We start from the raw sequence: 27,553 nt of genomic DNA on the forward strand, positions 1-27,553 counted from the left end.
CAAGAGATTCCAAGTGCTTGTGGCCATTGTGGTCACTAATATAAGATGATGCCAAAATGACATTGACAATAACCCTAACAACAACATTGATGAGGACAACAACGACAATGGTGACAACAATAGCAATAACAATAACGACAATGACACTACATCGACAAAGGAAAGCAAATGCTTGAGATAAAATAAAAACAAGTGAAAGTTGTGCCAATGTCTCATTTGACTATGCCAAATGACAACACCCTTTACCTCCCCTAATTTCCCACTTCTACCATCAAAGCCACCTTTGAATTTGAATTAAACTCTTTCAACAACGTCAATTCATATCCTTTTTCTCAAAACCAAAATCATGTATACAAACGTCTAATCATCGATTAGAAAGTAGATACTTACTATCGATCTGTTAAAATTAAGAATCCATCTATTCTATCATTTCAATTGGTCCGTTATATCTAAGTTATCGTTTACAGAGCCGAACGCTATCACATACCCGTCATTGTATACGACGCAAAATAAAGGTTCCAACATGAAAGAAGAGGCAAAAAGGCTAAGAATTTGTGAGGTTGATAAGAGTTCCAAAGGGAGGGAGATATTAGGCCCAAAGATGGAAGTGGTGTAAATGAGGAAAGAAACAAGAGAATTGGGACAGATACGAAAGCAACAAGCAAGAATACAAAAGTGGGCAGCCAACTGCTTAAGGACACTTCATTTGGTCAGTACCTACTGTCCTTTGAGATACAAAGGGAAGACACCCCCAATCATGGTGGTTCAAATGGGCTCTCTCATGTGGGAATACTTCCAAAATTCTTTTTGTCTTTTAAACATGAAAAAACCTTGAGCAAAAAGAAAAAATTATTCGATGTGACTGTCACCATACACGTAACATTGAAATTGCTATGATTATTACTGGGGGCATAATTAAAAGTTTTTTTTTATAAATTCTTTCATATATCCAATATCAACGATTCTAAAAATGGATAATTAGTGGATGGTCTAAATTATATGAACAAAAGAGTAATGAACAACTTATTATTCACGAGATTTTATTTTTAACTGTAAAATTATTCTACATCTCTGTTACTTATTGTACTGGAAGATCTAAGTCAAAAAAAAAAATCATAAAACTTATCATTGCAAATTCTTCATTTCTAGTCGAGTCCCAGGTCGATAGTACAAGTAAGATATCATTAAGAAGACTTTACTTTCAAACCATAAGATTATCATATCTCTCAATTTTGCACACTAGTAGAGGTGTCTAAATTTAAATCATATGGAAGAAAATAGAACAAATTATAACTCATGATCAAAGTTCTTTGTTCTAATCAATAAAATCACTCCATACTCATATCAATTTGTATATTAGCTTATGGTTCTTGCAATTTTTGGAATGTTAATAATCATTTGTGAACTTTTAAGGACTTAGTTCCTAGCTAGTGCAATTTTTAATACATAAAATTGTGAGCTTATGGCAAAAAATTATTCATGCATTGATGCGTTTGGTTGATAACTATTTAAAATTAGATTTATAAATATTAATTCCTTCCAACTATGTGTTTCTTTGTTTTGTTATCCATTTTTTAAAAACGTTCTGACAATACAAGTTAAATTTAAAAAACTAAAAAAAATTATGTAACTTTCAAATTTTTTTTTTTAAATTTGATTTAACAATTCTGATGTATTTATAAGAAAGAAGAAGATTATATCAAGTTATTAAATGGGGTTTACAATATTCTATTTTTCCAATCATAGAATAAATTCAAAATGGTAAGTGGTAACAAAAAATAATCATTAATTGTATTTTTCGATTCATCGTGTTTTCTATAAATTGAGATCCAACGGGTATCATTCAGACTAGAACATATAACATATCACATGGACAACCAATTAGAAACTCAAATAATTTGTAGCTGCATAAATTCTTTTGTTTTTTGTTGTATTAAATTCTATATCCATCCAATCAAATTTATGTATGAGATTTGAAATCATCAAGGAAAATGAAAATGGCTAATAAAACCACTCCTTATTCCTACCAATTTGTGCATTATTTTGAGGGTCTAATCACAAGACAAAAATAGTACAAATAATTTGCCATTACAATTTTTTTTTCTTTTTAGCCGTAATATTACTTGAAATTACTATCAGATTTATTTTGTATAGAAATCTAAGGTCTAAATTCTAAGTCGAAATAGTTCAAATAAGGTGTAAGATATTACTCCCGCATTTTTTGTTCATAATCTTAATTTCTCGCCAAAACTCATAAATAAAAGCATTAGTTAACATTCTTTAATTACAACTTTTTATTTGAAAATATATATATATATATATTTCTTGTAATTTTTTTTAACTGATATCTTAGATAACAAAGAACAGTAATCCAATACAGTTCTATTTTCCTTTCTTAAAAAAGAGTAAACAAGAAATACTCATCATTTTTTCTTTCTATCTAAAGAAACGGATACATTACCAAACGAGTGTATTTAGTCGGCAGTCAAGTCCACCAGAAATGAGGGGTTTTCTGGTAATTATAGTGTAAAACTAGAAGGTTGATAATAAAAATGATTGTAGCTATTTATGGAAGGATTGGTTGGAATAGTGAATTAGCTGGAAGTGAGAGAGATGATAAAAGTGGCACGTGTGTGTGTGACCAAGCTTTGCTTGATACCTGCATAGCAGACATTGCGTGCTTTTATACATTCATTTGCCTCAAAAACTCTCTCGCCTTTTCAACTTTACAACAAAGCATAATCATTCTTTTCAACCATCTCTTTGGAACTACAATCAATTAATAATCAACTAAGTTTTTCAATCTCTCAAAACTTCTTCACAATGATGCCATTGAAAAGTAATAATAAAACTAGTGAATTATTCACAAGTCGAATATACTTGTTCATAGTTTCTCTTTTCTTTAATCAAATCCTTCCTACCACGACGTTAAATTTCTTGACAGACATCAAAATACATTTAATTTAACTCTAAAATGAAAAGCTACTCGTTTCATGTAACCTAAACTATAACAAGTTACCCAACTTGTACTAACAACTAACACCTCATAAAAGTATCACTTTAAGTTTACAGATCATCATTCTTTTAATATTTGGTGACGGTAAGGAGTTGATAATTAGTCGGGAAAAAATCAAATACTAAGACAAATTTGAGAAACTGTGGGCCTGGTCACCTTCAATACAGATGTTTTTTTATATATAAAAGGGATGGAGGATAGTTTGTTAACATTATTTGTAAAAAGGCATCTGGATATCATAAGGAGCATATGAGACTTACAAAAGAAGGGCCTGAACTTTGGATTTTGTGGCTCTCATTTTCACAGCCTAGGAAAGTATTTTTGCTGTTGAAAAAGTTTAATGGTGTGACATGTGATATGTATGCGTGTGGCCGTGCTGCAAACAAGAAAAGAAGGGCACATGGTTAATAAAACATTAAGATATTGTAATAAACTAATCGTTACTTTACCCCAACTAGCAACCAAACAGAGTCTTGATCTCTGTGATGGGTCTAGAAAATGGAGTGGGAAGAGGGAACATCTGTCAATAAAATACTTGCTAATTCAAATGGTAATCATAGAGCAAAAGATAGCAAATCTTTATGGGCTGTTTGGATGGCCCTCACTTTACTTAAATTGTCATTTTAAGGGAGCAAATAGAATCAATTTGCTTTGCACAAAATCTTTCTTCTTTTAAATCAGCTTTTGGGGTGTAAAATTGGCCACGTTTTCAGTCTACTTCCAAGAGCATGAGGTAGAAATATGAGTAGTCAGAAGCCATGTAACAATGAGACATGTCTTGCTTTTTAATGAGAAAAACCAGAAAGGAAAAGAAAAATAAAAGAGGGAAAAGAGAGGGGAAACCAAGCTCCTGATTGGTTAAAAATTGCTGGAACCGAGGAGAATGCTTTGATTTGACTATGATTGGGAAAGGGAAAAAAAATAGGCTAAATTACAAAAAAAAAAAAACCTGAACTTAGCAATTTATTTAAAAGATATTCGTTCTTTCAAAATTTCAATACTACCGTTGAACAAACATCGGTTAATATTTTAAACAAAAAGTTGACATATTAGAAAGACATATCAATTGACGTGGATGTTGGGTTAAACCAAGAAGAGAGGAAATGTAGAAAAAACTCTCATTTCTTTAGGAGATTTAAAGTAAAATTAAGTAAATGAGGGAGAAAGAAGACTTTTAATCAGGATGTTAATTACCACATTAATTGGCACATTAATTGGCACATCATGTCACGTCAATTTTCTATTTAAAATATTAACAGATATTTGTTTTAAAGATACTTTCAAAATCAAATGTTGTATTAAAAATTTTGAGATGATTTTTGACATATGGACTTGACTCGATTTTATATATCTTTCTTTTAGAAATTGAATTTGACTTTGATTTTGACGGCCTGATGCCAGAACTTGTCCTTCCAGTCCGGTTGTTGCAGTTCTTAAATGCTGCCTCATAATGCAAGAAAGATGGAAGGGGGAAAAAAGCAACACATTAAAAAAAAAATAATAAAAAAAAACTCCTTGAGGAAATAATATTAATATTTAAGACTTCTGGATCTGGCCTACCCATTTGGCAAACATTTGTCACAAGGCTCAGCCTTTTCAAAAGGGAATCAAACATGTACAGAAATAAGAAAACAGAGTCAATAAAGACATCTTCAGATGTACCTTAACTAATAGACATCCCAAGCCAAGTAAACATAGACTATCAATTCATTATTCATAGACTTACAGTTTCTCTTTCACAAGAGGGGCATAGACTTGGAACCTCTGTGCCATATCAATCACTTCGAGTTCATCTATATACACAGCAATATTGATACTGCATTCAAGAAAACCAATGAAAAGTTTTTCCTGTTAAACCCAGCTCAGTTTAAAGACAACTGAATTTGTGCCAATTTAATATTCAAAGACATCCAAGCGAAAGGAATTGAAAAGATAAATTAATTTCAAGACAATGAGAATCTGCAAAAAGAAAGTACAATACACTCAGAACAGGTTTCAGGATTGCAAAGAGTTGGCTTGTATGATTGCAAAGGGTGTTTCAGATGCATTGTAGAGTAAGCAATAATGACAGCCATACCGTTCCCTTTGGTGACCCATGCTGCTCCATATGCTTTGTGGAGAAAGAAATTTGTCTTGTTTGTTGGAGATTGGAGTCACCAGGAGAGGAGGCCATTCTTTCTGAAGGATTTATACTTAATATAAATAGAAACAAGCCTCCTGATTACAATATTATATGATCTTTCAAGAGTAGACTCTAAGCATACTAAAAAAAGTAACAATATTTTTTTTCAAAAAGAAATTATGATGAAGTGATGTAGTCTAAGATCAAAGTCCGATAAACTTCTTTGAAGACCAATCAGAAGGTAGACAAATGCAAAGCTAAATTCCACAAGAAGAAAGCAGCACAAGTAATAATTGCTACAGAATGTGATGTTCTTCTTAAGAAAAGATTGTGAAATCAATATTTTTTAATTAAAAGAAGATACTTTTCATTGATACATCGAAAAGCTAATAGCAAAAACTTCACCCCCACATTAGGAGTTCACAAAATAGAGCTCTACTAAAATCAATTACTAAGAATGATTGTGTAACATTGAGAAGAACAAATCGACAAATGATATTCTTCTTCCCAAGTTCTTCCCTGTCATTGTATATTTTGATAGTTTCTTTCCCCGCAAAGAGTCCAAGAAATTGCTTTGATTGCCTTAATCCAAAGGATATTAGCCTTCCATTGAAAATTATGCCCACTCAATAATTGCATCATATTATCCTCGGGCGAAATAATCAAAAAGTCAAGAAAGGTTGAAGCAAAAGAGGATTCCAAATAAAATTTTCCTGTAAGAGCATGAGAACAGTAAACGGTCTTGAGTTTCTACTGATTTTCTTCACAACAGGCACCAACTAGGCAAGAGTCATATGCTGACACCCTTTTATCAGTCTCACAACCGTATTAAGCTTTCCATGGCATGCCAACCAGCAAAAAAGTTTCACCTTGTAGGATTTTAAAAAACTAATAACCCGTTCCGACAGAAGAAATTGATGGGACGTACTAACAAATTCATTTTCACTTACCATGGATTCATGAACATGGTGGAGAGAATTTTGTGAAGGATGATGTTATTTTGTTTGTACAGAGTTAGAACAATGACATGGGATACAAGAGCAGAAAGGGTAACCACCAAGGATTCTACATCTTCCTTTGAACTGAAATCATGAACATGGTGGAGAGGATTTTGTGACTAGGATGATGTTATTTTGTTTGTACAGAAGTAGAACAATGACATGGGATACAAGAGCAGAAAGGGGTAACCACCAAGGATTCTACATATTCCTTTGAACGGAAATCATTTTCAATTTCTCACCAACAAAAGAAACCAGTAGTGGGCCTTCCTTTTTCAAGCAAGATGTCCATGATGAGTAAATGAACTAAAGCATTTTCTGTTATAATGCAAGTTTAATGCCTTAACTAAAAGGCTAAACCATACAATTTGGGGATGGAGGGAGAGACACAAAGTATCTCCAGAGTTATATCCAATCACTTTTTTACAAACTTTGTCCGTTAGCATCACACTTTTAAATCTTTGTCGGCTGCCTTTCTATGAACCAAAATTGCGGCCCCGGCCACAATGTCTGATTACATTGGAAAAGGAAAGCTCTTCTCACCCATCACCAATGATCCCATGGCCCCAAACCAACATTAGGAATCTTTCAGAAGAGCATTCTAGCCCCCGACCTAGCATTTAGAGCTCGAAACAAGTCATTGGAAAAGAAGTCCCACAGCAGTTAATGTTAAAATTATGCATAAACCAGTTACTTGTAGCAGTCAATGTCGCAACAGCAGGTAGTTATAGCATTAATGATTATTTTTCCGTTTTAGATTCGAATAATCAAAAGCAACTGTATCAAAAGCCAAACTCAATCCTATTGGACCAACCACTTTATTCAGGGCAGATGTGGGCAGTGGGTCACAAGGACCCAAAGAAGGGCCACAAAAATAGAACAGTGTAACATCAGCTTTCCAGCCTGTAGCAGAAGTAATTTAGTAGAAAAGGCACAAGCTTCAATCTGCAAAGAAAATTGGATAAATCATTTTACCCTGATTACATTCCGACTTGAGTCCTATAATAAGCAGGTCGCAAGAAGGAAATATCATGAGCAGCCTGTATTATCCTCCTGCCAACTTACTGCAAATCGATGTTGTACATGAAATTCCATACTACAAAAACACCTATTCCATTTTAGAATACTGAGAGGATGGAAACTTATGTCATTAGTCTGTGTATCTCAGATATTGGAAAACAATAACACCCTTTAATTCCTATAACTCAACCATAGTGGCACTAGGGAAAAAAATATAAGGTATGCCCGCTATTACACCGACTTGATATTGAAATCCTTAAAGCAACGTGTATCTTCTTTTCATTCTTTGTTTCTTTATTTGTTGTTTGATCATGGTTGCATTTGGATAAACTGGATCGGACATACTTTTGATAAATCCCACAGGACTAGAGCCTAGCTCTGCAGTAATTAGAGCTTGTCAAAACTCATAGGATATTAACGTTCTGGGGAATGGCTACCAAGACTCGCATAAACTCGAAAATGTGTGCACAACTAATCCTTTTGCAAAAGGGCCAACCATGGTGGTTATATCAGTTGGCATCTTCAATCAAGATTGCAAGCGAAATAACTGATGCGTCCAACAATTTTAAATATTCACCTTTGAGAGAATGATGCAAACAAAATATCAAAAAGAACCGACAATGAAGCAAATGATCGGAACCTGAAATGCGGGAGCGGATATATGCAGCTCACAGCATAGAAAATTATATTAATATCAAGTCAACCATGATAGAAAATAAGAAATCTTAGTCCTGCAAGTACTTTTGATCTTGAGCCGAAACACAACCACGCTCAACAAATTGTAATATAAGCCTATCGGCCTCTTCCAATTTTCCTTCCATGAGAAGTCTCTTGCTAACCTTCTCACATAATTTCAAATCAGGAAGTAAATTTCTGTTGAACATTCGGCAAGCAACTTTATATGCTGACATAGGAATTCCAACACTTAAATAACTCTCCATAAGCACATGACATGTTTTAGCATCGATTCTTGATGCCGTCCTCAAAACCTCACATAAAAGGCTGTCAGCCTCCTCAAGGTATCCAAATTTACAAAGTTTCTCAATAACTAAATTATATGCTGTTCGGAATTTGCTTTTCAGAAGCATCTTCTTTAATAATATCAACAAATCTTCTACCCTACCCATTTGACAATACTGGTGGATGACAGTCCTGTATGTTACGGGAGAAGGAACCAACCCTTGCCTCAGCATCTTCATTGTAAGTTCACTAGCTTCTTCTATACGGCCAGTCTTGCCTAGTGCATCAATTAATGTTGTGTATGTCACAGTATCAGGGTGCTTGTTACAAAGGTACATATCATCCAACAATGACAGTGCAGCTTCCAAGTCATCTTTCTGACAAAATCCATGAATGACAGTGGTGAAATTGACTACATTAACAGCACAACCCTTGTTCATGCACTCCTTCAGTAGCTGCTCAGCTTCATATGGTTTCCCATCCCGGCAAAGAGATTGAACTAATAAGTTAATTTCAACCGGATTTGGAAAGAAACCTTTTCCGATCATCTCCCTGACTACATCGCAAGCTTCACTCAATTTCCCTTCCCGACGTAACCCATGAACTACAACACTATAAGTAATAGCATTAGGTGTCCACCACTCTTCCTCACTCATATTCATCATCTCTCTAGCTGCTAATGATTTTCCATTGCGGCAAAGACCATTTAGCAATGTTGTATATGTTACAGCATTAGGCTTGCAATGATGCTTGTACATCTGCTGCATTATCTTTTTTGCTTGATCAAGTTTCCCAATGCGACAAAACCCATCAAGGACAGAGGTGTATGTTACAACATCTGGAACACAGCCCTTTGAGAACATTTCACCAACAATCTCTTTTGCCTTCTTAATCCTTCCTTCCTTACAGTAAGCATGAACTATTGCACTATACTCGACCTTATCAACCTTAAATCGCAATTCTTCTGCTTCTTTTAGAATCTCTAGAGCCTCATCAGCATGACCATGCTTTGAAAGCATCTGAATTAAGGAATTGTAAGTAACATGGTCTGGTAATAAGTTACCATCCCTCTTCATTTTCTTCATCAATTCTCTAATTTCGTTCATCCTCTTATCTCTACATAGAAATCCCATGATGGTATAGTAACTAACTTTATCTGGGGAGCATCCCTTGGATGGCATTTGATCAATCAGTTCCATGGCTTGCTCAACCTGATGCACGTTACAGTGGCCCTTGATCAAACAGTTATAGGTCACAACATTTGGTGCAATGCCAATAAGAACCATCCGTTCTGCAAACCTCAATGCCTTCTCTAACTTGTTTCCCACGACCAAAATATGGATTGCAGTGTTACAAATCGACAAACTAGGTTCAACTCCTGCTTTCTGCATCAAGGTCAAGACCTTCATTGCATCTCTTAATCTTCCTGCCCGACTATATGACACCATTACAAAACCAAAAGCTTCAGGCCAAAGCTGAATTCCCCTACGAGTCATAAGTCGGAGAACCCGTTTAGCACCTTGACATAATTTGGTCTTACTAAGTATCTCAAGCATTACTGAGTACACGGATGAATCATGTCTATACCGCCACAGTCTATCTGCCCAATAGAAGAATCTCAAAGCAATTCTTTCATCATCCTGAGAGAGCAAAACAGCACAAACCTGTGGTGGACTAAGGCTTCTTACTAAGTGCCTCAGTTCGCCTTCGAGCTTCCGATTCCAAGAGGACCTTAGCTGGATCAATTTACAAGTCTCTCGCACTAGGGGATGTCTAAATTCACCATCACCGATTTCAACTCTTTTGAAATCATTTCCTTGTTCATGATTCCTATTAGACAAATTAGACGCCAACAGATCCCCATCATCATCGACATCCACACCTTCCTCTTCTTCGTCATTAGACTCTACACCCTCTATATCATCACCGAACTTAAAGTGCTGATCCTTTTCATAATCCCCATCAGGATTTCCGAAGAAACTCGAAACCCCGGAACCCACCAAATCTGTTTTTCGAAATTCTTCATTTTCATCATCAAATCCATTATTACTCCCATAAATATCACTGCAGTAAGTTCTAAAACAACGACCGAAACTCGCATCTCTCCAAGAGGAAAACGAGGAAAATGCGCCAAGTTCACTACATACTACAGCTATAGGGTGTAAACATAAATTGTCGAAGCATTTATAGACAACGCCATTTACAACAAAATCATATTTAGCACCGCCTTTCTGAAACTTATCTAGATAATTCAACTCATGGAATCTGATTTGCTTTCTACCTATTCTATAAGAGTAATTGAAAACGAATAACATATCATTATACTGGAAGGGAAACGGTGAAGGAAATTGACGAACTAGCGAGTAGCGATTTTATCCTCTTCTACTGCTTCGGAGTTGAAGATAACCAGTCTTTAGCCGCCCCGTCGACGTTCTTCAACTTCGCGGCGAAACGGCCCCCAAGGGTACCAAGAATTCACTTCGACGCGGTGAGCAAATTATTTTGGTTTGTAAATTTCTTTTTTCTTTAATTTCTCCTAATTTTTCTTGTTATTTTCCGTTACTTTCTTGTTCTTTTATTATTATTATTATTATTATTATTATTGAAAAAATAAATAAAACTGTGTTTACTGTTTAGGAACCTTCTTTGTTTTCTCAAGATTTAAATTATGAACAAAAAATGAAATTTTACATGAAGATTAATTTTTTAAATAAAATTATTATGTCGTATTTACTTTTTAAACATTTTTAACGCATTTTATAAATACAAGTTATTATGTTTTTTGAGAGTTGAGAATAAAAACAATCAAATAGATAAATAAATAATAAACAACAAACTCTATTTTGTTGCAAAGACGTATCTACTTTAACTAGAAAGTTGTGAGTTCAAATTATATTCTCGATACTCTATTCTTAAAAAATATAAAAATTACAAATGTAAACTAATTTTAATTTTGAAATCCTATTTTTGTGTATACTATTAACTTTTTCCCATTTTATTTTCGAAACATTTGTTTTGCTTTTTCTATACTATATTTAAGGTGTTGTTCTCATTTTTATTTCAATGTATACATCTGAGCTAACAAGATTATGCCTTTAAGACATTTTGATATTTTTTAAAGATTGAATGTTCAATCTTCATCCTCCCCTTTATATTAAAAAAGAGAGTGCACGACGTAGACAACGCCATAAATGTCGACGTTATCCAAAGTCTCCTCATAACCTTTCAAGTCAAAGATAGATTTTGATATTTTCATTTGAAAAAACACTCCTGACTTAGACTAAAAAAATAGGTGTCATATTTATATCATTGCACTTTCTAATGGCACGTAAGTAAGGTATTTGTCATCCTTAATATATAATATAAATGCAAAAATTTTAGATTCACCTGGTTTAATGCTTTAAAACGACAAATTTTAGGACAAGAAAAAATAAATCAAAGTATTGTTTTTTTATCCATGCTTCCTATATTTTTGGGTATACACATATTAAAGAGAGGCACCTAATCGTGTCCTTTGAATAACTATTTCAAGTGCTGTCTAATATTCTAATAAATAATTTTTTTTAGACGAGATACTTAACTCGTTAACTACAACATGTAAGGGTGGATACACCATACGGGTATGCATCATATCGATGGTTGCGAAATTATTAAGAATATTTTTTTAAGTATAGAAATAAAAATAAAAATAGAGGGGATATAATTTAACCAATTTATAGTTCATACATTTTTGTGTCACATGCCAAAGTGAGTTGAGTTAGTTGAAAATGGTTAAAAATGCTCGAAACCGTTGAAATCGGCGGGACTCGAAGCATCCATATAAATGCGCCAAATCTTCGAAAGCACATATTGCTCTTACCGAGAGGATTTCGAATTTTGGGGACGCAGATTTGGCGGGAAAATGTCGAGCCACCGCATCGGCGACAACGACGGCAACGGAAGTCGATCGGCGCTCGTCTTCCTGGGCACCGGCTGTTCGAATTCCGTTCCTAATCTGACTTGCCTCATCCAGCCACATGACCCCCCCTGCCGTATCTGCTCTCAGGCACTGACGGTTCCCCCGGAGCTCAACCCAAACTACAGGTGATTTCATCAGATTACTCGATTCCAAATCTACTTCCGAGGCTGCATTATGATCGTTTTGAGGAATAGGTGTTTCTGCATCTAGATTTGACTCTCTCTCTGGAGTATGAAATTTGGACTTAATTGCATTTAGATTAGGTTGCGTTGCGATTCTTGAATTGTATCAAGTCAGTCTCGCGGTTTAGAACAATGGCCTGAGGCAGTAGATCCAGCTTCAAAATTGTAATTATGAACAAAGAGCAGCTGGAATTTCTTTAGTTCAACCTAAGTTGTAACCGGACATAGATATATATGCTCACCGAGGCAATTGCTTGCAGTTTTACTATCCTCGATCGTTTCGTTCGTTATACATGCGTGCCTACATTTGGCTTAACTAAGTATTGTATATTTTCAGATGCAACACATCACTGCTCATTGATTATTGCCGAAGTAATGGTGAGCACAAGTACATATTAATCGATGTAGGGAAGACATTTAGGGAGCAAGTTCTAAGATGGTTTACGCGCCATGAGGTTACTCGAGTGGATTCTGTGAGTCGTTATCACTTGATCCTTCTGTTTTTGTACAATTTATGTGTAATTTGTTGCGAAGTTTTCAAAATAAAACGCACAGATAGAATGATCAGGACGCTATTTCTTTCTGCCACCATCATGCCTTTCGAAAGCAATTATCATTTGTCTTAATCTCGGATATGGACTTTTAACGTTCTTGAACTTTACATGGATCAAATTGCTACTTGTGCCAACTTTCTTGATATGAAAATTGATTTTCTTCTCAGTCGATCTTATTGGAACATTTTATTTGCAATATAATTGGTTCTTGATGATCCAAGGGGCATTTCTCTCTTAAATTTCTTCAGATTATTTTGACTCACGAACATGCGGATGCGGTTCTTGGTTTGGATGATATACGTGATGTGCAACCTTTCAGTTCCACAAATGAAATTAACCCGACACCTGTTTACCTAACACAAGATACGATGAAGAGGTACTCGGGTGGATATATATATATATATATATATATTTTTTTTTTTAATAAATCGATTGATTTCTTTTTTTTGTTGTTGTTGTTGAGGGGGCTTCTTTTCCTTTGTTTTAAATGTTGAGCAAGCTACTCGTTCAAAGATATTTCATTAGATAGATAGACGATATACATGCTGATGGAAGAGTTCTCATCATTGGCACAAGATATGGAGGCTTTCTGACTTCTATTTTTTCTCCAGAAACGATTTCCAAGATGGTTTCATTTTGCTTTTTGTTTCTTCCCGATAATTAATAGAATAACAATAAATGGAAGCCATCAAGGTTTTCATTTATATAGCAAACACTCTTTACTTGCTCCTTGCCATCCAATAACTTCTAAAATGGTTCCTTGTAACTCGTGTAGCTCTGTGCAATTGATGTATTTTTTTTTTTCCCTGACTAATATTCTTTTGCATTCACAATCAGGCTTGACAACAAATTTTGTTCCTATTGTGGATATCATGTATCATTTCACGTCTTCCACAATTTGAGTTACTACTTGTTTTTGTATCATTTCACATCATCACTATATAACATACTATTAGCGTGAAATACACCAGGGAGTACTTTATTCTTTTTCATAGCAGTGGTGTCAATTGTAAGTGCAAAGAAGCTCTCTCATGGCATAAATTTTTAAGCTTATCTCTCTCATTTTTAGTTTTTCTTTCCTAAATTGCAAATTTAGCTGGAAAATATTGTGCAGTCATTTTCTGTTTTTTTGGCACAGCGTAGCAATGAGGTTCCCGAACTTGGTGAATAAAGGACTTAGAGAGGGCCAGGAAGTGAGACGGGTAGCACAGCTTGACTGGAAGATCATCGAGGACAGTTATGAGAAACCATTTATTGCTTCAGGCTTACAGTTTATTCCTTTACCAGTTACGTCACCAAGTCTCTCTTATCTTAACTATCTTACAGACAGATATTTCCTCTGTGCTCCTCCTTACCAGTGATTGTTCGACTTCAGGTTATGCATGGAGAAGATTATGTTTGTGTGGGTTTTCTCTTTGGGGAAAAATGTAAAGTAGCCTATGTATCTGATGTCTCACGATTTCCTCCAAGCACAGAACAGGGTCAGTGTTGTTTCTTTCATTCTCCTTTATTTGAATATGTTTATGTTTATGTTTCTATTTTCTTCCACTTCACTTTTGGATATTACATGACATTGTGAAATGTTGACAGATCAATTGATTAAGTTTGCAAACGTCCTCTAAGAGCACTCGAGGGAAATATGATACGCTAGGTAGCTGGAGTAATGTTTGTAGGGAAACTGCTAACTTCTTATAATGCTACAAATGATACTAAGCCAGAAACGTCCTATTTTTTTTTTATCGGAAATATGGAAAATAATTTCAAAAAATTTGATTAGTATCTTGATACTCTGTTTACTGGCTCTAGAAGATTTTCATCGATTTAATCTGGAGGGAATCTGAAGTCCCTGGGCAAAAAACAGGTTCTCAAGAAACCTCTTTCATTAATAAATCTGGAAAGGTTCCACGTCCAGAACTAAAATTTTGGGGAGCTGCCTTGAACCCCTTATCCTTGGCCTAAAAATATCACCTCTGTTCAGATTTTTCTTAATCCTCATGTTTAAGCCTTATACTGATGAATTTATTTTCTTTGCCCTTGAGTAGTCTACTAGGTCAACATATCAAGTATACTGCTTCTTTTATTATTTTTTCCAGCTGAAAGCTTCAAAATCTTGTTGCTCTAAAAAAGTTGTATGGTATCTTAAACTTGGCGATTTTAGTATTTTTGTTTTCTTTTTTTTGTCCATGGGTTGAAGGCTAAAGATCTACTTGCCATGCCATTTAAAAAGTAATCTTCCAATTGTGGAAAAATTCTAAGCATGAGAATATTTATTTTATGTCTCCATGCTATATTTTGCACCGCAGTCATTTCAAAAAGTGGAGCTGGGCAGTTGGATCTTCTTATCTTGGATGCACTACGTAGGGTCAGTAACACAAATCTGAAGAAATTTATTCTATGAAGTTTTTCATCATGCTAAACCTTTTATGTGCATGATAGCAATATCCTAGTTTTTTTTCCATGGATCCATATGAGAAGAGTTATGTGATTAAATATATGTTTGAGTCCCTAATGTTTAGAATTTTCTCAATTTAGTTCCTTATGTTTTAACATGTTTTTATTTAATCTTTTATAGTTGGTGAATGTTAAAATTATTTGATAATAAACTTAAATGACAAAATACTTAGTGAATCGGTAGAAATTTAAAACAGACATTCAAAATTTTTACCAATTTAAATTAGTAACGTTCCTCTCTTAGATGTCATTTTTTCCTCTAAATTTCTGCCATTGATGTTTATTATTAGCTAATATTAACATTCACCAACAGCAAGGGCTAAATTGTAAAATGCAAAAACACTGGGATTAAATTGAAAAATTTTAAATGCTAGCCACTATATTGAAAAAATTCGCAAACATTAGCAACTAAAACAAAGACTTAATTTACATGGTCATTTGGAAATCATATTGAAGCCAACTAGCTCACACGCTTCCTTTTGTTAGATGGCTTCTCCCGTGAATGTGAAATACTGTTAGTTATCGTTTCATGTGAAATGTAAGGTGAGCAATACTTGATTGGGTTTTATAAAAGTTGCTGGAGGTACGTACAAGTTTCGTCGTGTATAGTTGAACTACAACTCGATGAGAGGATTATCCTTGGAAATAATATAAACTAAGGAATTATAAATTAGTGTACTCTTAACTCTTATTTGTCGACTAAAACAACGGATCAACTGCAAGAAGTTGAAGTACAACCAAATAGCAGAACTAAATATGACGGTCTTAAATAACTTCTGTTATTTTTGTATTATCTAATTCCCTCTGTTGGCGGTCATCTATATAAGAGATTGCAAAGAAGTGACTTTTTTTCTGTTTGGTGAATGTACCTTGTAAATTGCTGAAACATTAGTGAATTGGCTCCTAAGCAAGCGGGTATAGTGTTGGCTCTCATTTTCTGGAGCTGGACCACTCTAAAATCTGATTTTCTTGCTTCTCTAGATCTTCTTTATTACTTTTTTTTCTGTCTTAATTTGAACTGGTCGTGACCATATAATTCTTGGGCTAATCTTCAACACTGTCAAATGAAGAGTTAATTTAAGAAAATTTTGGTTGGTTGATGCTTATGAAATTCACCTCGTACCCGTTTTATGCCTTGTGTTATTCTAATTTTGCAAATAGTTTTGCTTAGATTCTTCATTTCCCCTTCTCATTGCAGACTGGATCCCACAATGTCCATTTCTGCCTTCCGCAGGTTTTGTAGACATCTTTATGAGTTCAGTCGTTTGAATCTCGTAATTACATAATTGACATATCTATTAGTGTCTTTTGACAGACTCTTGAAGCAGTAAAGAGGATATGCCCAAAGCAAGCCATGCTAATTGGAATGGGTCATGAATTTAATCACCACTTGGATAATGAGTTACTTAACGAATGGTCTAAAAGGTATAACATTTACAGTCTTATCCTGAAAAAGGTAACCAATTAAGTTATAAGAGATACATTCAATGAGTGTCCTGCGCACTTGGCTGTCAAGTTACAGAGATCGTTCCACTGTTCCTCAGTGATTCTATTATCTTTAAAGGACTAAATGAAGTTGGATTGACATGGTTTTTTGCATTTTATACTGTAAGCTTTCCCCAGATGGGATGTCCGGAACTGGTCTTTATGTTCTATCATTGTACTCATTCAGGGAAGGAATTCCAGTGCAGCTTGCTCATGATGGCCTTAAAATCCCTATAGACCTATGATGAGGTAATATATTAATATTTATTCATTCAGGTCCTTTAAAGGTACTTCATGATTACCATTAACTTCTCCCTGGGCTATTCTAAATGGTATTAATTACAAAAGCTCAGTGGTTCCGGTCTTTTATTAGATCAAACAAGCGAAGAAAGTAGACCAAAGCATCCACACCCCATGGGTAGATGTGTTATTAGAGAATGGTAGCATCTTAATGAAGCATAATTGTACTTGAGGGCTTTCCATTGACAACATTAATTTTGTGTCCTACTGATGTTGGAAGGGAAAATGAGAATAAGAGTTGATATGGAATTTAAATCCCTTGTCTGAACTACAGAAGAATAACGGGGGGTTGATACGATTCGTCTTTATTTAAGTAGGTACAACGAGTGTAAGGGGGAAAGTATTCAAACCATCAGACACTGAAAAGTTCAAACCAAACATACCAATCAGAAAAGTAGAGAAGAAACTTTGTTCAAACTAAACCGCCAAAAGTTTGAAGGAAATGGAAGAAAATTGGCAAGCACATGAGTCATGGGACCCATTTGGAAAGACGGAACATAATTATGCAATTCCTTTTAACAACCCCACGATCTCCTTCCTCAATTTCTCTGTTCGTTCTGGAATCTTCCACAGTAAAGATTGGAAAAGTTAAAATTTAATGATAGGAGAGACAAATGGAACTTATGGTATGCAAGGTAGGACACTATGTGAATAAAGCTCGGAATAGTTCTTGTTTTCTTTGTCTTCTTAATAATAATATGTATAGGGAAGCTCTTTTATTTCCGAATATTTTATTCCTTGGAGACATCATGGAAACGGACTTTGTAGTAGTAGAGTTTATTACTGAACTTCTGTTGCAAAAAGTGCTGCTCACTGAACCAATCATGAAAATTTTTAGCCTAAATTTTTAATTTTTGCTTTTTTCTTTTTTCCTTTTAAGGTTTTTTAGAACTTTTTTCTCCTCTTATTTGCATCTGTAGTTGAATATTATAAAAATTTGACATTTCTTATTATTTCTATTTTTCAAGGAAAAGTAGATGAATGGTACATTGGAGAGGCGAGGGAAGACCCAACAAAGATGTACCAGAAGCATTGTACTACGATAGAGAAGTTTGAGAGAAAAAGGTAAGTTTTTTACATACCATACCATACTCTGAACTTTACACATTTGCATTTAAATGTACTTGGGAAATTCTAAACTTCTTTCTCAATGCTCAGAAACTTTGGGTGAAATTTTTGTCACTTCATTAATGGGTTACTTAGTTCCAAGATAAGGAATTTTTTAACTTTGTCTATAAAGCAGAAGAAAGAACGATATTTGAATTCGTTTAAATTACTGGTAACCCAACACCTGTAGAAAAATCTGTAGAAAAATCTTTGATCAAAGATCATAAGGAAATAAGTATGATGTGGTTCATCTGTCGTAACCCAACACCTCCCCATTTGAATAGAATTTGGATGCTCTGTCCTTCCACTGATCATCCAAGATCTTTTCAAAGATCATAATAATATCCTACTCCTGGTCCCCCCCAACCCAAAGGATCCTGATGAACACAAATCTTAGCCAATGATCTGATAGATTTACTAGTGATTTTTGTCTTCATCACATTTTTGGATATGGTCACTTACCCCTCCCAAGTCCCACCTCTCTCCATTTTATGGCCAACCTTTCTACAATAAATTCCAAACAAGGCACATTCTTTTTACACAGACTAGGTACCAGTGAGGACACCAGAATTTCAATTGTAAATAAATTGGGATTTCCCTGTTTAACCATCATTACAGCATTACAGGTTAATCCAAGAGAAATTGTTCAATAAGATTATCCTAGGGAGGGGAGGGACAAAGTAGAGAAAAATTATAGGTTAAAACAGGTCGTATAGTTTTGCTATTTATTTCCTAAACTTTTGTTTGTACCGATTTAGCCTACAACGGGTAACAATTTAGTCTCAACATTAAACATTTGTATGTGACAATCTAGTCTCTGTAATGTTAAAATTTGTAACAGTTTAGTTTCTACCGTGAAAAATTTTATTGAATGTCTATTTTTTTATCCTCTAATGATTTAATCTTTATAATTTATAAACACATTTGGTTCCTCTCATTGGTCGATCTATTAAGAAACTTAACAAAAAAAAAAATTCAGACTAAATTGGTACAACCTTTAAACTATAAAATTATTAACTAAAGTTCAGGGACTAAATTGTTATCAATTTGAAAGTACAAGGATTAAATTGTTACAAACTAAAATCGTTACTTTAATAATCATAGGATCAAATGTTTTTTTTTTATTTTTTATTTTTAAGTATTTCAGTTGTACTTATTTTAACTTAGGATGATAAACTAAAACTTACTTCCTACAAAGCTTTACGTGATGAGATAATGATTTATACCATGTGGAGATCATGGTATTAAATATTTATCGACGCGTTGACATTTCTATCGATATGTTTATGTATCAATGAATTCAACAACTACATGATGGGTAAATTGAAATTTCCATCATAGTACAAAAAAATTGACAAAATATGAAAAATATCAACAAAATGCCGTAAATATATACATAATATTAATATTAATTATTTTGAACTTATTTGGAAATAAAAATATTTATTTGTTAATTGAAATATATTTTTACGATTTTCTAATTTTTACAGAAATATGTATCGACATTAACATTGTATCGATATTTCAATGCAAATCTAAGATTCCGAAATTTTCATAGACATCGACACGATAGATAAGTTTTGAGAGTTGGGTCAAAAGGAAGTAATAAAACAAGGAAGTGGTGATGGAAAGAAGAAAATAGGATATAGGATGGAGCCGAAATGTCTAAAAACGTGGAGGGTATGGTCAAAGAAAGCAGCTAAGGAGTCAAATCATGTCTGTATTTGTTGAAACATAAGCAAATGGTCAAAACAAAACCAACAAGGACGTGTAATTCATGCCGTAACATAATAACACACACCGACCCATCACGTGACCATCACTTTGATTCTTCATAAAGAATGTTTTTGGACTCCACACTTTCACCTCCCCCATCAAATTCTCTTCAAAAATATGATCTATCTATAGTTTTATATTTTCTTGGAAAACTACTTATTATTATTATTATTATCAATACAACCAAGAAAAGAGAGTGATGGCTTCATTTGGGAAAAGTCATGATTAATTTAAAGGAAATCTTTTGTTGATTAGGTTCTCCCTCTCTTTAACCTTTGCCTTGGGCTTTGAGTTTATAGGATATTGTTGATTAGGTTTTCTCGAGACGCTTTGGTTTTATTTAACTTTTTTTTTTGGTCCATTTCTACTCATTGCTTATTAGTGTGGTTTGATTTGAAAAAAAGTATGATTAATTTGATTTCTTTATTTGAGGTTTGGGTTCATCCACGTGTATTTTTATCAAAAGGATTCTTCTTTTCTCTTTTGATGTTTTTTTTTCTAATTTAAGATAATATCAAATAGAGATAATTTGTAGTTGATAAAGAAATTTAGTAGAGAGAAATATGTCAAAGAAAAAATATAAATAAGATTATGGAAAATATAAACCTTCTATAAAAACTAGTTTTTTTTAAACTTACATAGAATTTAAAAAACGGTTTTAGAAAATATAAAATTGAAAATTAATTGGTTATCCAACAAACTTATTTTTCCAAAAGCAGAAACTCAAAACAAAAAATAGAAAACGAAACGGGGCCTTAGATATTAAAATTCTTTCCTAACTTTTTCTGTGTTTTTTTTTTACCATAAATAGTGCGAGAATCTGAATTTAAAGAAATGAAGTATATACATTTGTGGTACGACTCTCGACACATAATCTTTTTTGTTATTATATTAAATAAAATACATATATAAGAATTTCGAAATAGAGTAGGTCTAGAAATTTTGAAAAAACACACACAAAATCCATCTTCAATCTAATAGGAGACTTCCATAGTGAATTCTGACCTTGGCCTCATGAAGAATTAAAGGTATATTTTGCAGGGGAAAATGGCCCCATTTTGGAAAAGAGTCCTAAAAGGGAATTTTGATTCTTCCAATAGTTGGAATTTTTTTGGTGGGTGTCTCTTAATATATTATCCCAAAATGTTTGCCTACAAACCCTATATGGAAACAAAAGTAACCAATTATTAATTACAACGTTTTCCAATAAAAACCATAATTTTTTTTCAGAAGTCCTAATCGAATATTAAGTTTAAAAATAACCAAATGGAATATGATTTGCTCGTGACTCGTATCTTTCAACTTGTCCTTTTTTTTGTTTAATTTTAATGTATGACTGATATTATGAGATTAATGTATGAGAATGTCTCGTTTATTTTGGATTAATGTCTATAAAAAGTTAATATTGGTTCTGTTATCTTTTTACACATACGAAAAATTCAATATAAACATATTTGTTTTTTTAAATAAATATATATATTTTTCATATTATATACATGAAAAGCGACCAACCAGCCAATTATTTGACTTTGATTCATATGAAATTGATGTTTAACTTATTTATTGGTTTTTTTTAAGTCCTTTTCTCAAAAGATAAAATTTGACTGTTCAAAAAATAGAATGCATGACAACCAAGAGTAAAGATTCATAAAATTCTAACAATTTGATGGATCTTGTTAAATTGATTTTTTATTTTCAATTTTGAAATTGGTCATTTTAAAGTGTTAGAATAATATATTATTTCATCGTTATTTTATTTTTAGTACAACATATGAAGTGAGGATCGAATTCACAACTTTTTTATTTTAGTGTTCTTTTCTTATTTTAGAACAATAAAAATTATCATTCTTGTGATAGGACCCTACTTATATGAAAAAAAGGTTAGTTCAACTGTATAATAATATCATATTTTAAAATAAACTCCAACAATTATTATTTCAAATAATCCATTTTCAAACAGCTTTTAAATATAAAGAGGTCTCATAATGGAAAATAAAAAAATAAAACTGACCTCATACAAAAAGAAAAGAAGTTAAGGGAGATTATATAGTAGGGATGCCAGTCAATAGGGTCAATTTATAAAATTCTGAATCCCACACCCCTATTTTTCTTTTTATTTTTTAAATATTTTTCCTGACGTTATTAATTCTTTCACACTAATTTTTGAAATAAAATAAAATAAAAATCTCTTTTTGGAAAAGGAAAAAAAAAAAAAAAAGAAAAAAGAGGAAAGGTTTGAGCATGGGTGAATGTGCTTTTTTCCCTTAAAAAAAGTATCTTTGACTGCTGACTTCATCACTTTTCCCTAACTTTCCCCACTTCCAAAAAATCGTCGCTTTCTAATAATCGCCATTTCCTCGCCGCTCAATTCAAACTCCCCCACCCATTTATTGTGTTGAAAGTTGAAACTCGGAGATTATTTAATTAAAGCGGGGATAATGGCGAGATTAGCGGTATTTAATTTCTCCTCGTTTAATTTATCATATTATTTTCTTACAAAAATTTATAATATTATTCAGAATATAGATATGCTGTTTTTTTTAATAGTGTAAATGTGTATGTTTTGTAAGAGTTAATATTTGAACCAACGAACTTATAGTTATAGTTATGGTGGGAAATATGTTACTTTTAACTTGTGAGCAAGAAAAATTTTATTTTAGCCATCTATTTAATTCATGAATTACTTTTATTTCATTAAATGCCAAATTTAAATTTTACCTCCATGAGTTAAATTTTCCGGTCAAAATTGTAAGTATTTTTTTTGTCTTTTTTGCAATTATTGGTTGTTTTGATGATGTTAGATGCCTTTTGGTTACTCCTTTTCTCTAAGTTGAGCGTTTTTAAAATTAATCTTGTAATATTTAATTATTTTGTAGATTGAATCTCAATAACTTATTAATTTATATTAATTAACTAAAAACTATGTTTAAAAGATACATCTCTTTCATAATATATTGAAAAAAGATTTAGTTTCAAAGATGATTTTCTAAACAAAGTTTTAAAGATGTTTATCTTTATCAAAATTTTGAAGATGCTTTAATTTCAAAAACTAGTCTTTTAATTAAAATATGTTTAAATTAATAATATATCTCTCAATTAATAAACAATGAAAACTTTAGAAATTAAAAAAGAAACAATTTTTCTGAGTTAAAAATAAACTTTTTGAATATCTTTGAATTAACAACTCGAGAAGATATGAAAATGTTACTAAATTCCCATTCCCCATCCCAAAGTACCCCTTCTTCTGACTCTCTGATAAGTGATATCTGCTGTACGGACACCCAAACCCACCAAATATAAATGAAGCATTTCACATAATTTTAATTATATTTATGGTCATCTGAATCTCTTTGAAAATTAAATTTATAGATTTGGGTTGATTTCTATTGCCCCATTAATGGAAAGAAGAAGAAGAAGAAGAAGAAGAAGAAGAAGAAGAAGAAGAAACAAACACCCGTGATTAGTTGTTAACTTTGCTCCAAGATTTAACTATAAACATGCAGTGGGGATTGGGAAGAGATATAATAAAAGCTAAGAAATCATTCATGGAAGGAAGAAGAACCAAAAATGGGTCAGAAATGAGTTGTTGAGATTGAAAGGTGTGTTCGGAAAGGAAGGCAAAAAAAGAAGAAGATTTAAACTTCAAAGTGAGCGATGGATGATGAAAATGAATGACCCATTACTTCTCTCAACAGTTTCTATGCAGAGGAAAATTGAAATTCTACTTTCTTCCTTTTTTCTCTCTTTTCTGTTTTTCCCTCTCTCTTTTCCCATCATTTCCACTGTTCCTGCCTTCTTTAATCATTTCCCATAATTTTCTTTTTCCCCTCTTTGTCTTCTTCCCTTCCCACCTACTAATTTCAAAATCCCTCTCAGTCTTCACCCATTTCCCCCCTTTCCTCGCTCGTCAATGGCGATTTGATCGCCGACTCCTGGTGTGGATCCAGTGGCTCGTTCTGATCTCGCCACCTCATCTGGGGCCGGCGTTTGGTGGGTCCGGCGATTGACGTGGAGAAATCGGAGGTGGGTTCTGCAGGCGACTCGGATTTTGTTCATAAGCCAGTAGAAAAAAACTGCCCTCTTCCTTCCCCACCCCTTTGTCGGTTTTTCATATGCCCTGAAATTGACTCCTGGGTCTTCTTCTTCCACCGGCCATCTTCTTTATTTCTTCCTCTCTCTCTCTCTTCAGCCATTCTGCAGAATCGCATCTAACGAGAGAGAGAGAGAGCTCTAATGGAGTACGAGAGGATTCACAAAGTTCAGGTGCGTGTTTATTTTTCCCTATCAGGAAGGGAATTGGGGAGACCCAAGTTCATTCTTCATCTTCTTTCTTTCTTTTCTTTGGTTATTGGGTTGCATTGTTCTGATTCTTCTGGGTTCCAATTGTGCTGTTGTTTAACTTTATTACTGAAAGTGTGAAACTACTGTGGGTTCTGTTATGTTTGTTTGAATATGTTTGGGAAGAACTCTCATAGGCGTTGAAAGATGAGCATGTTGTTTCTTGATCTGGGTTTGTAGTTTGTAGAGTGAATCAGTGAAGTATCACTTGTTTGTAGTGTTGAGTTCAGTTTTGATTGCGAGTGATGGGTCAGTTCCATTCCACTACTCAAGACAGAACAGAATGTTCTGTTCTCTTCCTTTTTCAGTTGTTTTTTGTATTGGAAGAGTTTCATGGGGGTTCTTCTCTGTTTCAGACAGGTATAATTTCTCCCAGTAAACTGAGGATGAAGCTCATGGGGCCTCATCACCATAAGAAAAAGGATGGATCAAACAGCAACTCTTCAAGAACTTCTCCTTCTAAGCTTGAGGATTCTGAGTTTGTCAGAAACAGTTTATTGGCCACAGAGAGTGGTAACTTTGATGAGGAAGGTCTGTGTTCTGTCTCACACTCTCTCTCCTTCCCCCTTTGGCCTTTCCATCTCATTTCTGTTCCTTTTTCTGCAAAATTGTAATACAAGTTGCACATCGCAACACTCTTCTATTGAATCTCATTTGTGTCTGAAGGTGAAGCTTGAACTTGTTTCATTGTCATCTGTTTATGTGGAAGAAAAGATGTTTTGTGTCTATGTTTTTACTGATGTAGAGAGACATTTCATGCAGTGACATCTTCCTGCTTGGAAGTTCCCTCCGAAAAGGTTTTGGATCGGTCAGTTTCAGACCCAAAACACAGTGATCGATCTTCGGGTCTGCCAAAAGAGTTTCTCTCAAAGGAGAATGGTGAAGCGGTTCGAAATAGAATGCAGCTATGTCTGAAAGGCGATAGTTGTAATTCAAGCACGGTTCACCCTTCAAAATTGATGGAAGATGAAAATCTGGATTATGACAGTAATGCAAGTTCATCCAGTTTTGAGTTCCATAAGGGGGAGAGGTCTGTACACAGTTCCATTTCGAGGTCGCACTTAAGACCAATGTCGTCAAAGTGGAACGATGCCGAGAAATGGATAATGAATCGTCAAAATAACGGACTGACTGCAAATTATCCTAAGAAGAACGTTCCGCAAAACCAAGGAAATAGAATGGCAGTGACAAATATGGTGAGGGTTGCTCCAGAATTGAACTCTGAGCTTCGGTCGTCAATTGGTAGAGCGGTGGATGCGAAGCAGGTGGATTTCTGTCAACCTGGAATGCAGATGGGGCCTGAGAAGTTCTCTTTTGTGCCTGGTGGAACATACTCCTACGCAGATAATGTGTTGATTGATCCATGTTCTCAAATTAAGGACTTGAAAGAAGTGGATCACAAGCCATCCTCAAAAGCTAGTAAAGAAGATTCTACAGGTATAAGAGACAGGCTCTAATTTAGTAATTTCCTCAATTATGTTCTATGTTTGGATTTGTTGTAATCCTCTATTTTGCTTGTTTTATGAATTTAATGGTTATTCTTCAGGCATCCCTGCAGTTAGAGCAGTTTCAATGAGAGATATGGGAACAGAAATGACCCCAGTCCCTAGCCAAGAGCCTTCAAGAACGGCTACTCCTGTCGGGGCATCTCCGCTTCGCAGCCCAACGTCTTCAATCCCCTCCACACCTCGGAGAGATACACCAGCTCCAACTCCTACAGAGCAATTTGCTTCAGGGTTACAGCATTCAGCAGAAAATGGCAAAAAGGAACTATCAGAAGACGAAATAAAGCTCAAGACAAGAAGGGAGATTCTAGCTCTCGGTATGCAGCTTGGCAAGACAAATATTGCTGCCTGGGCAAGTAAGGATGAGCCAGAAAAGAAACGACAGAATGCTGAAAATGCTGCAAAGGAGGCACTCGAGCGGGCGGAGTTTGAAAAGCGTGCAGCTGTGTGGGAGGAAGTTGAAAAGTCTAAACATATGGCAAGGTCTTTTCCCCCCCTATAATCCACATACTTGTAGTTACAAGTTACAGATTGATTGAGCTTACCATTATTACGTTTTAAGAACCAGGAGTTCTGATCTGATGAGTTTTTGTTCTAATTAGATGAGATCATTTTAAACACTGTGCAGATTTAAACGCGAAGAGATCCAAATCCAAGCATGGGAAAGCCAGCAGAAAACGAAGCTAGAAGCCGAAATGCGGAGAGTAGAGGTATTTTAGATTTCTTTCAAAGATTCAGATTAAGTATTGATGTCTATAAATCAATTATTAGTATCTCAATAAGTGAAGTGAGGGATAGACTGAAGAGATCCCATGTCATAAAAAATGAAAGATTGTCACTGCCAAAGACATGGCAACCATATTAGTACTGATCTAAAGTTTGACACAATTTAGGCCCAAGTTGAACAAATGAGAGCTCAAGCTGAAGTGAAGATGATGAAGAAGATTGCAATGACAAGGCAAAAGTCAGATGAGAAACGGGCAGCGGCCGAGTGTCGAAAGAAGCAGGAGGCAGAAAGAACAGCAGCCCAGGCCGAACATATTCGGCAGACGGGACGAATGCCATCCTCCCCTTACATTTGCTGTGGTTGGTTGTGATAAAATCTAAAACCCATGAGAAAAGTGAAGAAGAGAACAATGAATGATCAAACTTGTATCTATGAAGCAGCTTCAGTTAGCTACCAGAAGAGAATTTTGCATTTAATGAATTAAAACCTTACCTCAAGAGTGTTCATATTGAATAAACAGAGTTCAGTAACTTCATTTTCTTGATGAAAAATCTAAAAAGGAAAAGAAAGCTATTTTTCCTACCTTTTTGTACTTAATACAGGGAATGATTGCCTTTGTGCACTGGATTTGGCTTGATTTTTAGTGGAAATTGAGTTGATCAAAGATTAGATGGTTGGAGAAGAAGGCCCAATATTGTAGCAACTTTTGAGTTATTTGGACAACTTAAAAAGCAAAATAGCAAATGGCAATATCCATTGGCATGAAGTAGGAAAGGCCATGTTTTTACCTCAAGGTGGTTTAATAAATAATAATTTGTTTTGGCCCCTTAAATTTTAAAATGATATATTAATCATTTGGAAAATGGTTCTAATCTAGTAACATTTTTGTTTTTTTGTTTTTTCATTTAAGTGTTTTTGGTAATTGTTATTTATTTTCATTTCTTATTTTTAAAAAATATTTTCAAAATTTTGTAGAAAAATTTGAAAACCGCAATATCAAATTTTTTGTTTCTTGTTTTTTTTTTTTCCCAAAATGTAGATTGAAAAATTATTT

The 27,553-nt window shown here is 34.1% G+C and overlaps 3 protein-coding genes and 1 long non-coding RNA gene across 5 annotated transcripts; 2 read left to right on the forward strand and 2 right to left on the reverse strand.

The window, feature by feature from the left end:
• Nucleotides 1-3,168: 3,168 nt before the first annotated feature.
• On the reverse strand, nucleotides 3,169-10,642 carry LOC111015814 (uncharacterized). 2 transcript variants are annotated; one of them, XR_002602080.2, is made up of 4 exons: nucleotides 10,474-10,642; nucleotides 5,094-5,194; nucleotides 4,743-4,832; nucleotides 3,169-3,392 (listed from the first exon to the last, which is right to left on the reverse strand). It is a non-coding gene; the product is annotated as an uncharacterized LOC111015814 (long non-coding RNA). The 2 variants fall into 2 exon arrangements; XR_015791578.1 differs by having other exon boundaries at nucleotides 5,094-5,233.
• Nucleotides 7,793-10,480, reverse strand: LOC111015813 (Tetratricopeptide repeat (TPR)-like superfamily protein). Its single transcript, XM_022290973.2, has one exon. It carries the CDS (start codon nucleotides 10,429-10,431, stop codon nucleotides 7,882-7,884), a length of 2,550 nt encoding a protein of 849 aa, XP_022146665.1. The 5' UTR covers nucleotides 10,432-10,480; the 3' UTR covers nucleotides 7,793-7,881.
• Nucleotides 10,643-11,846: 1,204 nt separating the features above from the next.
• LOC111015713 (putative hydrolase C777.06c) lies at nucleotides 11,847-18,260 on the forward strand. Its single transcript, XM_022290818.2, has 10 exons — nucleotides 11,847-12,199; nucleotides 12,594-12,729; nucleotides 13,059-13,186; nucleotides 13,949-14,096; nucleotides 14,186-14,291; nucleotides 15,114-15,172; nucleotides 16,460-16,495; nucleotides 16,577-16,686; nucleotides 16,934-16,995; nucleotides 18,015-18,260. Exons 1-9 carry the CDS (start codon nucleotides 11,940-11,942, stop codon nucleotides 16,989-16,991), a joined length of 1,041 nt encoding a protein of 346 aa, XP_022146510.1. The 5' UTR covers nucleotides 11,847-11,939; the 3' UTR covers nucleotides 16,992-16,995; nucleotides 18,015-18,260.
• Nucleotides 18,261-23,760: 5,500 nt separating this feature from the next.
• LOC111015849 (Remorin family protein) lies at nucleotides 23,761-27,118 on the forward strand. Its single transcript, XM_022291020.2, has 6 exons — nucleotides 23,761-24,192; nucleotides 24,624-24,798; nucleotides 25,030-25,704; nucleotides 25,814-26,255; nucleotides 26,401-26,482; nucleotides 26,666-27,118. Exons 1-6 carry the CDS (start codon nucleotides 24,163-24,165, stop codon nucleotides 26,867-26,869), a joined length of 1,608 nt encoding a protein of 535 aa, XP_022146712.1. The 5' UTR covers nucleotides 23,761-24,162; the 3' UTR covers nucleotides 26,870-27,118.
• Nucleotides 27,119-27,553: the final 435 nt, after the last annotated feature.

Source organism: Momordica charantia (genome assembly GCF_013281855.1).
Source record: "Momordica charantia cultivar OHB3-1 chromosome 1 unlocalized genomic scaffold, Mcharantia_2.0 BLBB01000001.1, whole genome shotgun sequence".
Taxonomy (NCBI): domain Eukaryota; kingdom Viridiplantae; phylum Streptophyta; class Magnoliopsida; order Cucurbitales; family Cucurbitaceae; genus Momordica; species Momordica charantia.

Excerpts from the sequence above, each read along its gene's own strand:
- LOC111015713 (XM_022290818.2), top strand. The coding sequence starts at position 11,940 with ATGCGCCAAATCTTCGAAAGCACATATTGCTCTTACCGAGAGGATTTC. Across the intron at positions 14,097-14,185 it reads TACAGTTTATTCCTTTACCA|GTTATGCATGGAGAAGATTA; the intron begins GTTACGTCACCA and ends GTTCGACTTCAG. Across the intron at positions 16,687-16,933 it reads CTTAACGAATGGTCTAAAAG|GGAAGGAATTCCAGTGCAGC; the intron begins GTATAACATTTA and ends GTACTCATTCAG.
- LOC111015813 (XM_022290973.2), bottom strand. The coding sequence starts at position 10,431 with ATGTTATTCGTTTTCAATTACTCTTATAGAATAGGTAGAAAGCAAATC.
- LOC111015849 (XM_022291020.2), top strand. The coding sequence starts at position 24,163 with ATGGAGTACGAGAGGATTCACAAAGTTCAG. Across the intron at positions 24,193-24,623 it reads AGAGGATTCACAAAGTTCAG|ACAGGTATAATTTCTCCCAG; the intron begins GTGCGTGTTTAT and ends TCTCTGTTTCAG. Across the intron at positions 26,256-26,400 it reads AAGTCTAAACATATGGCAAG|ATTTAAACGCGAAGAGATCC; the intron begins GTCTTTTCCCCC and ends AACACTGTGCAG.